Consider the following 18,292-nt stretch of genomic DNA (forward strand, 5'->3'; position numbering starts at 1 on the left):
CCCATTAACAATAAGTATACCGTACTGGATACTGTTGATGGGGATGACCTACCAGGAATGAGTTGTAGTGGTCCTGCCTCTGGCACAGAGGTTGAACCCTCAACTAGGAAGGGGAGGAGGGAAGAGAAGAGAGCGATAGTTTTAGGGGATTCTATAGTCAGGGGGGTAGTTAGGAGATTTTGTGGGGCAGATCGGGAATCTCGGATGGTATGTTGCCTCCCTGGTGCCAGGGTCCGGGACATCTCAGATTGGGTGCAGGCTATTCTTGAGAACAGGGGCATGAACCCAGATGTAGTGGTCCATGTAGGGACCAATGATGTAGGTAAGGTGAGTGAGGGGGTCCTGCTTAGAGAGTTCAGGGAGTTGGGAGTGAAGCTGAAAGGCAGGACCTCCAGGGTGACAATCTTGGGATTGCTACCTGTGCCACGTGCGAGTGAGGCAAAGAATAGAATGATTATGCACATTAATATGAGGCTGAGAGCATGGTGCAGGAAGGAAGGGTTCAGGTTTTTGGATAATTGGTCTTTGTTCCAGGGACATTGGGATCTGTTTCGAAGGGATGGTCTACATCTGAACCGGAGGGGTACTAACATTCTTGCAGGAGTGTTTGCCAGTGCTGCTCGGGGGGGGGGGGGGGGGGGGGGTTAAACTAGATGTGCAGGGGGCAGGGATCCAGATCCAGAGGGTTGGTCAGAAGGTGCATGGGGTTAAATGTGTACAAGGTTTGGGTGATCTTGAGAAGGTCATCAAAATTCAGGGTGCAATTTGCCCGATGGAAGTTCAAGGAGCTGGGTTAGGTACAGTAGACAGTGTTTTAAGCAAAGAGAGGAGGAATGGGCTAAGAGTTCTATACTTGAATGCGCGTAGTGTCAGAAATAAGACAGATGAGCTTGAAGCTCAGACGAAAATGGGGAACTACGATATTGTTGGGATAATGGAGACATGGCTGCAAGGGGATTAGGCCTGGGAATTGAGTGTACCAGGGTATACGTGCTATCGTAGAGACAGAAATATGGGAAGAGGGGGTGGGGTGGCCCTGTTGGTGAGGAATGAGATTCAGTCCTTAGCAAGAGGTGACTTGGGAACAGGGGAAGTAGAGTCTGTGTGGATTGAGCTGAGGAACAGTAAGGGTAAAAAGACCCTAATGGGTGTTGTGTACAGGCCCCCAAACAGTAGCGTGGATATTGGGTACAAGTTGATTAGGGAGTTAACATTGGCATGTGCTAAAGGTAATGCAGTCGTTATGGGAGATTTCAACATGCAGGTGGACTGGGAGAATCAGGTAGGTGCTGGACCCCAGGATAGGGAGTTTGTGGAGTGTCTAATGGATGTATTTTTGGAACAGCTTGTGCTTGAGCCAACCAGGAACGAGGCTATTTTGGACTTGGTGATGTGTAATGAACAGGAATTGATAAGTGATCTTGAAGTAAAGGAGCCATTAGGAAGTAGTGATCATAACAAGTTTTTATCTATAATTTGAGAGGGATAGGGGCAGGTCAGAGGTGTCAGTGTTGCAATTAAATAAAGGAGACTACGGAGCCGTGAGGGAAGAGCTGGCCAAAGTTAAATGGGCGGATGCCCTGGCAGGAAAGACAGTGGATCAGCAGTGGCAGATATTCTTGGGCATAATACAAAAGATGCAAATGCAGTTCATTCCAATGAGAAGGAAGGATTCAAAGAGGGGGAAGGGGCCACAGTGGTTGACAAAGGAAGTCAGAGATTGTATAGCATTAAAGAAAAAGTAGTATGACAGGGCTAAGATGAGTGGGAATACAGATGATTGGGAAAGTTTTAAGGAACAGCAGATCTTACCTGATTTTTTCTCTCTGTATTGCTTTTTTAGTTATGAGCTCAGTCTAGCCAGGAATATAAAAGGGGATAGCAAAAGCTTTTTTAGCTATGTGAAGAGAAAGAAGATAGTTAAGAACAATGTTGGCCCCTTGAAGAATGAATTGGGAGAAATTGTTATGGGAAACAGGGAAATGGCAACAGAATTTAATGCATACTTTAGATCTGTCTTCACCAGGGAGGACACAAGCAATCTCCCAGATGTATGGATGGGCCAGGGTCATAAGATATCAGAGGAATTGAGACAGATTGACATTAGGAAAGAAACTGTGATGAGTAGACTGGTAGGACTGAAGGCTAATAAATCCCCGGGTCCAGATGGTCTGCATCCGAGGGTTCTAAAAGAGGTGGCTCAGGAAATTGCGGATGCATTGGTAATCATTTTCCAATGTTCCTTAGATTCAGGATCAGTTCCTGAAGATTGGAGAGTGGCTAATGTTGTCCCACTTTTCAAGAAGGGAGGGAAGGAGAAAACAGAGAACTATCGCCCTGTTAGCCTAACGTCAGTCGTGGGGAAGATGCTTGAGACCATTATTAAGGACGAAATAGTGGCACATCTAGATGGCAGAAATAGGATTAGGCTGAGCCAGCATGGATTTACCAAGGGCAAATCATGCTTGACTAATCTGTTGGAGTTTTTTTTGAGGGTGTAAAAAGGATGTTAGACGAGGGTAAACCAGTGGATGTTGTGTACCTAGATTTTCAGAAGGCATTCGATAAGGTGCCACATAGGAGATTGGTGAGTAAAATCAGAGCTCATGGCATTGGGGGCAGGGTTTCAACATGGATAGAAAACTGGTTGGCAGATAGAAAGCAAAGGGTAGCAGTGAATGGGTGTTTCTCAGACTGGCTGGAGGTGACTAGTGGGGTACCACAGGGCTCTGTATTGGGACCACAGCTCTTTACGATTTATGTCAATGATTTAGATGAGGGCATTGAAAACTATATCAGCAAGTTTGCTGACGATACTAAACTGGGTGGCAGTGTGACATGCGAAGAGGACGTTAGGAGAATACAGGGAGACTTGGACAGGCTGAGTGAGTGGGCAGATACTTGGCAGATGTCATTCAATGTGAATAAATGTGAAGTTATCCACTTTGGAAGCTGGAACATGAGGGCAGAGTATTGTCTGAACGGTGTCGAGTTAGGTAAGGGAGAAATGCAGAGAGACCTAGGAGTCCTAGTTCACCAGTCAATGAAGGTGAATGAGCAAGTGCAACAGGCAGTGAAGAGGGCAAATGGAATGTTGGCCTTTGTTACAAGGGGAATTGAATACAAGAGCAAGGATGTTCTTTTGCATTTGTACAGGGCCCTGGTGAGACCACACCTGGAATATTGTGTACAGTTTTGGTCTCCAGGTTTAAGGAAGGACATTCTGGCAATTGAGGAAGTGCAGCGTAGGTTCACTAGGTTGATTCCTGGGATGGCAGGACCGTCTTACGCAGAGAGATTGGAGAGATTGGGCTTGTACACGCTGGAATTGAGGAGATTGAGAGGGGATCTGATTGAAACGTTTAAGATAATTAAAGGATTTGATAGGATTGAGGCAGGTAATATGTTCCAGATGTTGGGAGAGTCCAGTACCAGAGGGCATGGATTGAGAATAAGAGGTCAGTTATTTAAAACAGAGTTGAGGAAGAGCTTCTTCTCCCAGAGAGTTGTGGAGGTGTGGAATGCACTGCCTCGGAAGACGGTGGAGGCCAATTCTCTGGATGCTTTCAAGAAGGAGCTGGATAGATATCTGATGGATAGGGGAATCAAGGGATATGGGGACAAGGCAGGGACTGGGTATTGATAGTGAATGATCAGCCATGATCTCAGAATGGCGGTGCAGACTCGAGGGGCCGAATGGTCTACTTCTGCACCTATTGTCTATTATCCTTACTCAGTCTGCAAGTCTACTTTCCACAGATATTGTCGTGCAGGTGAGAGAGGGAAGGCTGGAGATTGCAATAAAGGGCTGCAGATGACAGAATCTGGTAAGAAAGAAACACAAAGAGAAACCATACAAGGGACTCCCGACTAATAATTTTCTGCCCAGAACTAGAATCCTGCTGTATGTCACTTACCATTGCTCGGGTCAAAAGGTAATGTCTGAATGGTGTAAACAGCTTGCCAGCCACTCCTTTGTGTACTTGGTTTTATTATTTACTTTCACAAATACTTGCACACATAGAACTGCTGTGCTGTAGGCAAATAATTTAATTATGTATGGCAGGCTATGACTAACTTCCCTTCTCTTCAGCTACTCTAACATTTAAAATGTCCACCCATTGTGTTGAGTAAGTATATGCTGTGGTATCAGCAACAAATTCAGAGTGTTGTTGATGTCAAAGTACAAATAACAAAATTACTGTTCACCAGCTGGACAGATAGTGACCAGCTTAGAGGTAGATGTGCAACACACAAAGATTCCCATGTTCCAATTCGCTACAACTCCTTTGTGCTAGTGACAAGTTTTATGACAATTTCTTAAATATTATTTAAAAGCTTTTGTCTTAAATCACTTAACTGCCCTTGGGCAAGGGAGAAATTCAGCTTCCCCCAACTCCGGGAAACCAGGGTCAAAAGAGGCCACCAGCCCCCAGTCCGGGGACACCAGAAGCAGCATAGTGTCCACACAGCCCAACTCCAGTGGTGCTATGTTTGTTTCTCCCTTTTGAAAAATTAAGTTTACACTACTGAATATATTGACCCATGACTGCATACACTTTGTCCCACTTCCCTCCAGGAGAAGGTTCAGGAGCATGAAGATACGTACGGTCAGATTTGGGAACAGCTTCTTTCCAACTGTGATAAGACTGCTGAACAGATCCTGACCCGGATCTGGGCCGTAACTTCCAAATATCCAGACCTGACTTGCACTACCTTACTTTCCCTTTTCTATTTTCTAACTATGATTTATAATTTAATTTTTTATTATATTTACTTCGATTTGTACTTTAGGGAGCGTGAAGCATAGAAACAAATATCACTGATGATTGTACACTCTAGTATCAATTGTTTGCTGACAATAAAGTATTGTATTTGTATTGTATACATTTTTGCACAGTTTCTTCCTTTGTTTATTTCCAATAAAATCTATTTTTGAAATGAAAGGCATCTCCAGTGTGGTCTTGCCAATATCAACCTCTCAGCCAACTTTAAACCAAAGTCTTGAGGATTCAGTTCATTGCTGTTTGTGAAAGCTTACTACAAGCAAATCGGCTGCCACATTACTTATATCATGAAAAGTGACTTCAAAATTTAGCAATGGATTTACAGGAGCAATAAGGGACACACTTATCCATCAAGTCACTGAGGTCTCATATCTTCTGCATTATTTCTCAAAAGCAAGACACTGTGGCATTTAAACAGTTTGCACTACCTTACAAACTGTACTTCTAGTTGTATAATCAGATTTCCACATCTTGTGACTTGGAACTTGTGTCAATACTCAATTCTTCGGCATCTACTTTCATTATATTGTTAAAGTCTTCAATACAGACGAGAGCTCAAGGCTACCATTCTCTAATAAAAACATCCACTGCCTCTGTGCTAAATCCTCAGTGTCACAATGTGCAGAGAACACATACTTCAGAAGGAACTAACAGAATTTTTACTGGGACTTTCTTTCTCCCTAGGCCTCCCGTCCCATGATCCTTTCCCTTCACTAGCTCTGTATCCCTTTTGCCAATCACCTTTCTGGCTTTCAGCTTCACCCCACCCCCTCTGGTCTTCTCCCATCATTTTGCATTTTCCCCCTCCCCCTCTCAAATCTCTTACTATCTTTCCTTTCAGTTAGTCCTGACGAAGGGTCTCAGCCCAGAACAACGACAGCACTTCTCACTATAGATGCTGCCTGACCTGCTGCATTCCACCAGCATTTTGTGTGTTTTGCTTGAATTTCCAGCATCTGCAGATTTCCTTGTGTTTGCAGATTTTCAAAGCCAGGTCTTGTAGTACTACAAAGTATGTTGACTTTGTTCCTTGAATGTCAGAAAAAATTACATCAATGTAAGTTAGTTATTAAATACCAAAAAATGGCTTGTATTACAATGTGATATCCCTGAGTTACCACTCAATTGAGGTATTTTAGTATCTGCTTGCAAGCTGAAGATGTATCTAACTCTGGTATCGTAATGTGAATATCACAGCTTGTTACTTAAAGGGTGAGAGGAGTCAAATGCAGAGTTGCTAAATAAAAACAAGTTCCATCTTTGATCCATGTGGAATTGTTTTCATGAACACAGTGCTGAAAGGCAATGCAGGAACTCCAAGATGTACCTCTGTTAAATTTGGTGTAGTCTCAGTCTGGCGAACAGTTAATTAGAACTGCAAAAGAAAAGACTTCCTGGGAAATGTTGAGAAGACTGGTGAAATTGTTTAAGGGTTACACAACAGGAAAGTAAAATAGCAACACATGGAGAATACCAGAAACAAAACAGGAAATAATGTAGACTATCAGGAAGAGACGAATGTCTTATTTTGGACAAGGTGACGACAAGCTGTGTGGACAAGGCCACTGAGCCCTGGGAATGACTGCAATGATGATTTCTGAACTGAAATAAGGTGGACCCTATCCTTTTTGAAAGTCGTATTTTGGTGGAAGCTACTTTGAGTGAAAGGGATGATGACCTGCCACCTTCATTGCAGTCTCTTACATTGTTTGGCTGAACTTTAGGATTCTATTAAATTACGACATGTCAGCAGTTTGTGAGCTCATTCTAATTAAATCCTACTTAACTAAAGTACACACTCACCGCTAAGTACAATGTCAGGATAGAAGATGCCCAGTGCAACCTGGGTTGCTGATTGCTCATCATCAAATGCAGCTGAGATGACAAGACCCAGTGAAATTCCAATGATGCCCTGCAGTAAAATGAGTATTACCAGCAGTGGTAAGGATCCTTCATTGGGAATCTTCAACAAGAGGAACAAAAAATAAATCAGTTGTTTACCTGTGTCTTTTGTTAAACAAGGAACCAGTGTTTTTATTCACCTTATTTCCTTCACCTTTGTATTTGAAGAGATATATACAGAGGCATAATTACAAGTTGGGATGGTAATTGCAATTTGCCAATTTACATTTTAAGATCAGGGAAAACATTAGCAAGATAGTACCCCAGTCTTGCTAATATCTTCCTTGAGAATGCAATTTGTAATTACTGCTTGAATGTTTAAAATTAAGCATTTTAAGTTCATCACATGATGATGAGCTGGCTGAACAAAGCAGAACTTTAGAGCCATTTGTACTAAAATATAGGAATTTTTACATTGCTGGTAATTTAGTGATAAATACTTGCCCCTTGTTTTGTGGCTTTAATGCAGTTTAAAAATAATTTGCAAGCCTGGTGAATTGGGAAAATAAGATAGTCACATGAATTTAAGGGACTATGGAACAGTGAAAGCAGATTCAGCCCAGATTTCCCTTCACTTCCACTTTCCAATCTCAGGTGTTCTGTTGGAATTACCTTCTTGGAGCGAGGGGAAATGTCAGTGTGTACATCAGCTGATTTATTCCGCTCACTTGCTTTGTAGTGTGGCAATAAGACTTATAATCTGCACACTCCTTTAAAATCATTAATTACACACGGCGGCATCCTTCAGTAAATAATCATTAGTAGGGGCTGAGGGTGGTGGGATAATTTTAACTCCACATTTCAAGCCTCTCTGAGACTAATATCCAGCCAAGCAAAACATTTTCTTTCTACTCATTTTGAAAAACTGTAGCTTCAATAATATCCTACTTGAAAAATTTGCAGGAAAGCAGAGGACTGACCTTGAATATGAGGAATGTAAAGATGAGTAACAATATTATCTGAACAGTCATTGTCACCAGCTGGGAAATAGTATGAGCCAATATTACCTCAAGAGAACGGACACCTGCACAAAGAAAGGAGAAAATATACACAAATAACTTAAGTACAAAATAAGTGCTCATTCCCACAAAATATTAATAGCAAGCAGAATATTACTGAATTGTTACCTTAAGCCAGTAATATAATCTGTTATCCCAACCTGTACTGTATATTCTCACTGCATCCTCAAATACACATGTTTAATTTATTCATATTACCTGCTTCAAAAATAATGTAAAGTTTGCTTGCATGTACTTCATTTGCCTTACTCGTGTTTCTTTGCTGTTAAAGGAAATGAACTGTGAGCAGGAAAATAACTGAATAGATTCATTGTGAACAAATGTTTACAGCACAGGAGTAAGCTGCCGGGCCCTTGAGCTTGCTTCGCTATTCGGATCAGGGCAGATCTGATTATTACAATTTCAGCTTTGAATTCCCATCGACTATGGAATTGTTGTCAAACCCCAACTTCTGTTCACTATCTTTTTCTCCCCTGTTCCCTCTCCTCGCACTTTGAAGAAGAGTTCAGAATAACACACAACACTGAGATAAAGAGTTCAGTGTTAAATGAGCCTGATGTAGAGTCTCTCCCCAGGATGCTGGCAAAATTCCTTTCCTCCCACAGATGCTGCTTGACCTGCTGAATTTCTCCAGCAGTTTCTGTTGCTCCAGATTCCAGCATCTACAATCTCGTGTCTCTTCTATTTTTAAAACATTGACTCCTAGTTTTAGATTCTTAAAAAAGAGGAGAAATCCCACCATATCCACCCTATCAAGACCAGGGATGGACAGACAGTACGGAATGGGTTATACAGCCATCTGTTTAATCAAAGTTAAAATTTAATTTTGTTCAAGATAATGCTGAATTATTTTAAAAATCAATTAAATGACCATGCTATATATGGTTACAGCCTACAAATGTATTTCAACAGAGTTTGGCATTCAAAAACACCAGAGATTATGTAGATGCTGGAAATCCAGGATGACACTCAGAAAGTGATTGAGGAACTCAACTGGTCAGGCATAATCAAGATAGATAACTAGATTAACACTCTGCTTTGTAATATACAAAACTTTAATGTGGAGTCTTCATTGCCCAATGGGTGAGAGTGGCTTACAGCAGTATTGTCAAAATGGATATTGATATTAACCACTTGAAGTACACTTCATCCATGAATGTTGGCTCTGGAGAACAATCAAATTCATTCCATTTTGTGTATTGAATCCCAATCTTAATTGAATAATTGCAACTACATTCAATGTTCCAAATTAACCAAACAATCCAATTTACTAAATTATTGGGACTAAAACTAGGTGAAACTGTGTGGTAAATAGTGCTAGTAGAACTGCCTATATCAGGATATAGAGGAGAAGGAAACCAATGTTTCTTTAGCTTACAACATAACACATAACAACTTTTCACAAAGAAATCTGCAGATGCTGGAAATTCAAGCAACACACACAAAATGCTGGTGGAATGCAGCAGGCCAGACAGCATCTATAGGGAGAAGCACTGTCAATGTTTCAGTCCTGACAAAGGGTCTCAGCGCGAAACGTCAATAGTGCTTCTCCCTATAGATGCTGCCCGGCCTGCTGTGTTCCACCAGCATTTTGTGTGTGTTGATTGTACTTTTCAATTGGGATTTAATTCACCTTCTATTAAAAATGTATTGGCTCTATTGCATGTGACCTACACTCCTGTACAGTGTTAGTAAAGTGTCAGACTTTTTCAACGGTTTGTAAGTCGCATAAAAACACAGCCCTCACAGTGTGGTTGCCAGCTTCATGGGAACCACATGCGAAATGGAGGGAGAGATGCTCAGAAGATTTCATTGTGGTTACTTGGTTAAAAATAATTACATATGCAGATCCTGTCAGAGGTAATTACTAGGACTTTTACACCAAGTGATTGTCATCTGCTAAGTGACATAATTAGAAATCATTGTTTGCTCAGGATGTTAATTTGTGATAAAAATGACAATGCACAAACCTGCAACCCAGCCCCTGTCCATTAAGCCTTCTCTCCGCTCAATTACAAAGGAAAGTGTAGTCAGCCCAAGGGCCAAGAAGAAAGTGATGCTGAAAATTTAAAATAGACCCGTCATTATTATGATGATAGTGTTTTGAATGCATTCTCTGCAACATACAGACATTAAAAATATAATTTTCTTCAAATGGCAACATAAATCTACCTCGGAGAAGTAGGTAAAACAAGTCAGAAAGGGCTGCATGCAGAGTTTTTGCCAGGAAGTTATAGAGCAGAAACTCCCACGTTACCTCAGTAGCAAGCTGGTGGTGGGGAACAATTAGAACATGGCTAATGTTCACACTGATGATCAACTAGTGAGCCAAGCCAAAATATTGAGATGAAATAGCAGCAAGCTTTCTGAGAGAATATATACTTCTCATGAGGAGACACTAAGAAATAAAGGGATTGAAGTACACTATTCACTGGAGCTGATGAGTGAGGGAAGATAAACCTATGCCTTTAAAGATGGCTTTGGCAGGATACAGCAATGCTTTACTGGCAGCAAACAAATTACTATTGATCACACTCTTTATGGACAATATCACTGCCATCAATAGCCTATAGCTTCCTTTTCAGAATTGTGTTTTTGAACTGCCTGTGCAACCTGGCATTTTTGTGGCACTTCAGGGGATCTGGTGAACTGGTGTCTCAGAAGGGCTGTGTGGTTGTGGCGGCGCAGTGGGGCCAGGGCCTGAAGCGAGGAATGAGCTGATGTTTAGCTGGATTTATAGGCAGGGCCAGATTGAAAAGGTTGGGTTGTGTGGGGTGAGGGGTAAGAGGCGAGGGACATGCCTGTGTTCAGCTTGCTGCTCGGGGAGGTCTATCATTTCTGTCCTGAAGTGAAGCTGTGGCCTGCAACTAATAGGCTCCTAGGCCGGCTGCAGCGATGAACTGCCTTCATGGCTGTGGACTCAATTTTGTGAACTTTACTTTTTATTACTTGCATGATTTGTTCTTTCCCCCCTCCCTCCCCCCCCCCCCCCACACTGGGTGTTTGACAGCCTCTTGTTTTTAAATGGGCTCTACTGGATTTCTTTGTTTCATGGCTGCCTGTAAAAAGATTCTATTTAGTATACTGTACATACTTCAATAATAAATGTACTTTGAACTGTAATTCAAATGGATACTATGACTTAGCTTCTGTTGTTCAGAAAATAATCTAACTACAACACTTCACTTTTTCCATACAATCTTCCTAAAGTTCGGAAAAAGACAGGTGATCGGCGTCATGACTATTATACCAACAACATCTTCAATGTAGCATCCTCAATGTAGAAAAACTGTTCTAGTATTTCACAGGTGTGTTACGAAAGTCTGATCAAGTCACATGTTGAGACATCGAAACAAAATCCCAAAAGTAGTGCCAAAAAAGATTTTAAGGAGTGTCTTAAAGGAGAAGGAAATTGAGAGGTGAAGTCTCAAGGAAAAATTCCAGGGCTCAGACAGCTGGAAAGAATGATTAAAATCAGGTTTTGTAAAAAGTGAGAATCAGAAGAGTGAGGAGCTCAGAGGTTTGTAGAGGAGCACTGACATTGGGGCACAAGTCCACATGAATACAATTATTTTTAAATCACTGTGTTCTATTTTGGGAAGAAGTTAACTGTTCTGAGCCACTGACTGGCAGCACTGGGATTCTTAATCATGAATGCCACCAAACCTGATCCTGTAACTGCAGTAGTTTTCCCCATAATAACGTTTTCTTTCTATGCTAGCATGCATACCTCTAAACCTTTGAACTTTTGAAAGCTTATTTTAGTTTGGGTGCTTCATATTTTGTTTTGTAATTTGCTGAGGGAACAAGAACAGGGCAACACACACAAAATGCTGGAGGAACTTTACAGGCCAGGCAACGTCTATGGAAAAGAATAAAAAGCAAGAGCAGGGTTTTGGAACTACGAGAATGGCTGGAGTGTTTACATACGCAGTGTTTGTTTGCTGCCTCATAAAATAAAGAGGCATCCCACTTTAGAAGTAGAAGAGTGGAAATGAATAACCATTTTATCTGAAAGCAACATACTGTACATGAGATTGCAGGAATAGTCAGGTGAAATTGGCTGCATTTTACTTCCATGGATTGTATATTTAGTGTTTGCCCCTCCAATTAATTGAACTAGAATGTCAATATTTGATAAGCACCCTCAAAGCACTTCCCCTCCACAATGCTGCCAATCAAAAAATACTTTATTTTAAAAGATGTCATGGTTGTGTAACTAGTGGAGCTGCTATCTTATTTATTGTGATCTTCACCTCAGGCACTGTCATTGTGAGGTTTGCATTTTTCTCTGTAACTGCATTTGCCTTGAACAGATGAGAGTTTTTGACAAGAACATGCTGTCCAGCCCATCAAAGCTTGCCAAATCAAATTCACATAATGTGCTGAAGTAGCTATCGAGTTTAGATTTGGAAGTCTCTGAGGTACTACTCCCAAACACACAACTAGGTACGTAGTTTGTTCCATGTGTCCACAACTGTGTGTGTAAAGAAATGCTTCCTGATGTTAGTCTGAAATCTCCCTTTAACCAGTCTCTCCACCTACAGCCCTTGTGTCCTCATTGATGGATTAATTTTGAAGTAGCAGCTGGCATTATACCATTATACCTTACTTATACCTGTAATGATCTTGAACACTTCTATCATGTCTCTTGTCATTCTACATCTACTTAGGCTAAACATATTTAATTCTTTCAGTCTTTCTTCATTGCTCATACACTGCAGATCTGGAATGAGTCTCTGAACTCTCTCCAGTGCCTTCACATCCCTCGCAGAACATGGAAACCAATATTGTACACAGTATTCAAGGTGTGACCTCATAAGCACATTATATAGTTTAAGAAGAATGTCTCTAGACAAGAGCTCTATGAGCACATTATACAGCCCAACAGTATATTAGCCTTCCTAATCATTTCTGTGCATTGTCTAGATATTAAGTGATGAGCTTGCCAGGATGCCCAAATCCTTCTCATAAAGTGCACTCCCTAACTTAAGACACCCACATTGTATATTTACAGTGCCTTTAAAAAGTGTCCACCCCCTTGGAAGTCTTAATGTCTTATTGTTTTACAGAATCACAGTGCTTTTTTGACACTAATCAATGGAAAAAAATTCTACAAATTAGTCTGTTTATTATGATTGTTGAACACAAAAATAATTGATTACATAATTACTCACCCCCTCCAAGTCAGTATTTAGTAGATTCACCTATGGCAGCAATTACAGCCTTGAGTCTGTGTGGATAGGTCTCTATCAGCTTTGCACATCCGGACACTGCAATTTTCCCCCCATTCTTCTTTACAAAACTGCTCAAGCTCTGTCAGATTGCATGGGGATCATCACTGAACAGGCCCTTTCAAGTCCAGCCACAAATTCTCAATTGGCTTGAGGTCCAGACTCTCACTTGCCCACTCCAGGACATTACACCAAAAATAGCATTTAGTCTGATGGCCAAAAAGGTCAATTTTGGCTTCATCAGACCATAGAACTTTCCTTCAGCCAACAGTGACTTTCTCTTTACCATTGTCCCCTTAGAGCTGTGACTGGTAAAGCACCCAGACAACAGTTGTTGTATGTACAGCTTCTCCCATCTCAGCCACTGAAACTTGTAACTCCTCCAGTATTGCCACAGGTCTCTTGGTGACCTCTCTCCCTTATCCCCTTCTTACACAGTCACTCAGTTTTTGAAGACAGCCTGCTCTAGGCAGATTCACAGCTGTGTCATATGTTTTCCATTTCTTGATGACTGACTTAGTTGTACTCCAAGGAATATTCAGTAAGTTGGAAATTTTCTTGTATCCATCTCCTGACTTGTGCTTTTCAATAACCTTTTCACAGAGTTGCTTAGAGTGTTCTTTGGTGTAGTTTTTGCCAGGATACTGACTCACCAGATACAGGTGTATTTTTATTACAATCAATTGAGACACCTTGACTGCACACAGGTGGTCTCTATTTAACTAATTATGTGATTTCTGAAACCAATTGGCTGCACCAGTGATAATTTGGTTTGTCATATTAAAGGGGGTGAATACTTATGCAATCACTCATTTTGTGTTTTATATTTCTAATTAATTTACAAATCTTTGTAGAGATCTGTTTTCACTTTAATATGAGAGTCTTTTTCTGTTGATTGATGTCAAAAAAGTCAAATTCAATCCACTGTGATTCAATGTTGTAAAACAATAAAACATGAAAACTTCCAAAGGGGTGAATACTTTTTATAAGCACTGTATATCTAATATTTCTACTTCCTACATGTAGTATTTTGCATTTACTTACATTAAATTTTATCTGCCACATCTGTGTTTTGTTTGGATCTAACTGTATTGATTCTGCTCCTTGAATATTATCAGCCCAACCCCCTAATTTTGTGTCACCTGCAGACTTTACTAGTTTATTTGTTATGTGCTTATCCAAATCATTAATGTAAATTAAAAACAGCAGCTGCTCAAAAACTGATCTATGAGGAACCCCACTTTTAACATCTTCTAGATGCGAAAATGATCCCCTCACCATAACTCGTTGTTTTCAGTTCGAGTCAATCCTGTACCCATTTGCCTTACCCTGAAACCCTACCTCCTGTAAATTGATTATTAACCTCTTGTGAAATAACTTGTCAAAAGCCTTCTGAAAGTCCAAGTAAATGATATCAACCGTTCTATTGTTATCACAAATTTTAGTTGCCTTTTCCTAGAACTCCAGCATATTAGTAAAACATGATTTCCTTTTTCTGAACCCATGTTGGCTTTCTGCTAACATGCCTTTTCAATCTCTTTTTTAATTAATAATTCCATTATGATACACCTTAAATTTACTGATCTATAGTTACCAGGGTCAGTGCGGTCACCCATCTTATATATTGGGACAACGTTAACCCATTTCCAGTCCTTGGGGATTTCACCAGTTTTCAATGACTTCTGGAAACTACATGTTAGGGGTTTATATATATAATCACAGTCCTCTTTAAGTATCCTTGGAGATATGTTGTCTGGCCCTGGAGATTTATTAACTTTCAGCCTTTTCAGCTGAAGCAGTTCACTTTCTAAGATCTCTAAGTCACTTAAAACAACCTTATTTTTCTCTACATTTCCTGGCATATTGCTAACATCTTCACAGGTGAATACTTCAGCAAAATATGAGTTAAGAGTACTTACTGTGTCCTTCTCTACATAAGCCCACTATTATTCCTAATACCCTTAACTTCCTCCTTTACTTTTTTTTTACTATTAAAGTATTGACAACATTTCTTGGGGTCAGTCTTAGCATTATCAGCAATATCCTTCTCAACCTACCTTTTGGCAATCCGAATTTCCTTCTTGACTATAGCTCTCATATTTTTGTATGCCCTACGGTTAATGATACAGGTATTGCTAATTTTTCTGTATTCTTTACACAGCTGTCTTTTCTTCAATAATTTTTATGTATACCTTTATTTATCCATGTAGGTGATCTGTTGTTTTTATTGCTTCTCTTGACCTTGGGTATGAACATTTCCTGCGCTGCATGTATGACCTCTTTAAATCAACACTATTGTTCCTCAATTGACTCAATGTCAAGCAGTTCCTTCCATTTTATCTTCTGAAGTCTTTGCCACATCTGCACAAACTCTGCCTTTCCGAAATTCAATTTAATTAATGTCTTTTGGTTTTTATCGATACAGTCTCCCAAAAAACTTCAATGTTATGATTGCCTGTTCCTAAAGACACAACAACTTCCATAATCAAAATTCTGTCCTGATTGTGACAGAATATCAAATCTAGACAAGCCTCCCCTCTTGTTGGTGCATTTACCTACTGGGTCAAAAGCCAATCATTTAATAACTCAATGAATTGACTTTTCTGTAATCCATTAATCTTGCTCAAAATTTGGGAAATTTATGTCTCCCAAAACTATAACATCACCCTCAGAACTTGCTTTTCTAATACTTTGATAGATTTGTTTTTTTTAAAATCACTTGCAGCATTGGGGGTTCGGGGGGGGGGGGCGTCTATAACATACACCTAATAATTTTCCTTTATTCTTATAGCTTTCAATTCTCACCCAGATATCTTCACTAAGTCTCAATTCATCTCCTATCATAAGCAGCCTGATTTTTAAGTTCTATTTTACGTACAGGGTAACTCCTCCACATTCAAGATCTTGCCTATTCTTCCTCAGTAAAGTATATCACCATCTTTTGAGGTGATACACCTTTTGAGGTCAGCCAGGTTTCATTTATTGCTATTATATCATCCTTATATGCACTTGTATATAATTCCAGCTCTTTTTTTAATTCTTAATACTTCTTGCATTTACACAGGCTTAGTCTATTACTGACCCATTTTTATATTTTTGAAGCCTATAATCAGTTGATGTCCTGACGTGTTATTCTCCACTTTGATGTTTAAATAGTTGAGCCTGGCCTGTTCTAAGTTCCCTGCCCCCCCCCCCCATTCCTTCATTCCCTAGTTTAAACAGTCCTCAACTAACTGAAGTATATGCCTGCCCAGTACATTAGTGCCCCTCCACCCCGCCTGGTTCAAATACAACCCATCACAGCGGTACAGGTTCCACCTGCCCTGAAAGGTGCCCCAATGTCCCATAAATCTATGTTCTTCTAACCCTCCCCATGATTTGAGCCACCCATTAAATCTTCTAACCTCCTCCATCCTACCCGGACTGGCATGTAGCACAGGCAGAACTTTTGAGAAGGCCATCTGGTCAGTTCTTTCCCTAAGCTTTCCACCTAACTTTTTAAATTTCTCTCGCGGAACTGACAGCCTGCCCTCACCTATGTCATTTGCTCTGATGTGGATAATTACTACTGGATCTACCCCAGCTCTGGCCGGGGGACTATCCACTCATCCAGGGAGGTCTCCTACTCGTGCTTCTGGTAGGTAACACACTGCATGAGACTCCTTGTCGGTACACACCTGATTCCCAAACCCTCTGATAACCGAGTTCCCTACTATCCTGTTTTTTCCTACAATTGCTTGGTAGGCTAATTGGCCAATGCAAGCTGTCCCTAGTGGGGGAATTTGGAATTGGGGTGGGGGGGGGGGGAATGCATTATTTTATAATCTCTAAGAACTTAATCTATATTCCTTTGCCAGATTATATCCAGTTTCTATTCAAATATTATTCAGATAATGAAGTCATTCTTTTGCTATTTTGAGCAACATAATCATTTTTCTGTAAAATGTAGCGATAACTCTGATTTAAAAATTTACCTTAAGATTGCACCAGGAGCAATAAATGTTGTAAAATCTGAATGTTTATGCCCATATATTGGCTTTTCAATCTGCAATAAAACAAATAATTTTGTCAAGTGATATGCATTGTGTATGGTTACATTCTCATGTTAAATTTTTGGCTGACACATTTTTAAAAAATTGGCCACAATAAATGTTTTCCTTCATATTTCATTTTCAACACAAACACTATTAGGGTCTCAGTTTTTAAATATTGGTAAGGTGAACAGTTAAACTGGTTTTCATGTGAAGGTTACTCTTTTACTGTTAATGCTTATGACAGCAGAATTCCTAACAGGAAATGGAGTGATGTACGCTGTGTAATGCCAAGCGGTGATAGAAGAGAGAGTTTCAAGTCTAGATCAGGAGTGGTGTTACTTGCTGATCTTAGTGTGGGGGGGGCGGCCATTAAAATGCACATGTTCATTCCAATATCACTGCCGTCTGGAATTCTCTTGAATATTCATTGGCTCAAACTGGAAAATTATCAGGCGTAGAAATGAAGGAGTTGGCTCAACTGAAGTGCCTTATACTGCCGCCAACAATCACAATCCAGCCACAAACACAATTGACCTTTTGAATTAAATAGCTGAAATATTCAAAGATTGCAAATGGAAATTGTGTCCAACACCAAGACTGTCCTCTTCATGGCAGTGTTCAGAGCACCATAACATGGGAGAGAAAACAATAAAACATCTTATGCATCAGTCACAATATTGTAGGGTCACTTGCATGGGTAAAATGATGTTCTCAAGGCTGCATTTGAAATTTCATGAAAAACAAAACCCTAAGTGAGGACCTGGACCTGTGGTGCTGCCAGAAGGTACAGGGACAGTAAACGTGAGAGAGGAGGAATGTATACTAATTGCATGGCTACTTGCTAACACAGTTTGCAAATGAGCAAATTTTAAGTAGATTTGGAGGGGTGGGGTTTGCTGGTACTTCTGAAGGTGGCAGATGCTATTGAGCATTAATTCAGCAGATAGTTTGATATGAGACTAGATGGCATGAAAACAAAGAGATTTATAAAGATTAATACAAAATACTCAGAAACATTCTTACTCCTACTGAGAAGGTTAAATAAGTGACATGTTGATTCCTTGTGTATTAAAGGTCAGGTAAACCTCTTTAGACATTAAGAAAAGATTAAATTATCAGGTCATCCTTATTTACAGACCATGCCTGGGACACATTCAATTTTAGCTGATCCAAATGAAGCAAACAGTTAGAAAGGTTGTTGTGTTTACCTTTATAGGAGGAGCAGCTACATTTGAGAAATTGTACAGGCAGTCCTTAACAAAACCCTATAATAAAACATTCAGAAGTATAATTCACATTTTGAAAAATGTAGTCAG

General features: G+C 40.2%; 1 protein-coding gene across 1 annotated transcript in view; it reads right to left on the reverse strand.

The window, feature by feature from the left end:
* Positions 1 to 18,292, reverse strand: part of abch1 (ATP-binding cassette, sub-family H, member 1) — a 62,110-nt gene that overhangs the window by 12,742 nt on the left and 31,076 nt on the right. Inside the window, exons 13-17 of the mRNA XM_059986141.1 lie at positions 18,185 to 18,241; positions 16,917 to 16,987; positions 9,679 to 9,767; positions 7,610 to 7,713; positions 6,591 to 6,750 (exon numbers count right to left, since the gene is read on the reverse strand). Coding sequence (XP_059842124.1) covers positions 6,591 to 6,750; positions 7,610 to 7,713; positions 9,679 to 9,767; positions 16,917 to 16,987; positions 18,185 to 18,241 — 481 coding nt within the window. The remainder of the gene's footprint in view (positions 1 to 6,590; positions 6,751 to 7,609; positions 7,714 to 9,678; positions 9,768 to 16,916; positions 16,988 to 18,184; positions 18,242 to 18,292) is intronic.

The sequence above is a fragment of the Hypanus sabinus genome, chromosome 12, assembly GCF_030144855.1.
Source record: "Hypanus sabinus isolate sHypSab1 chromosome 12, sHypSab1.hap1, whole genome shotgun sequence".
NCBI lineage: Eukaryota > Metazoa > Chordata > Chondrichthyes > Myliobatiformes > Dasyatidae > Hypanus > Hypanus sabinus.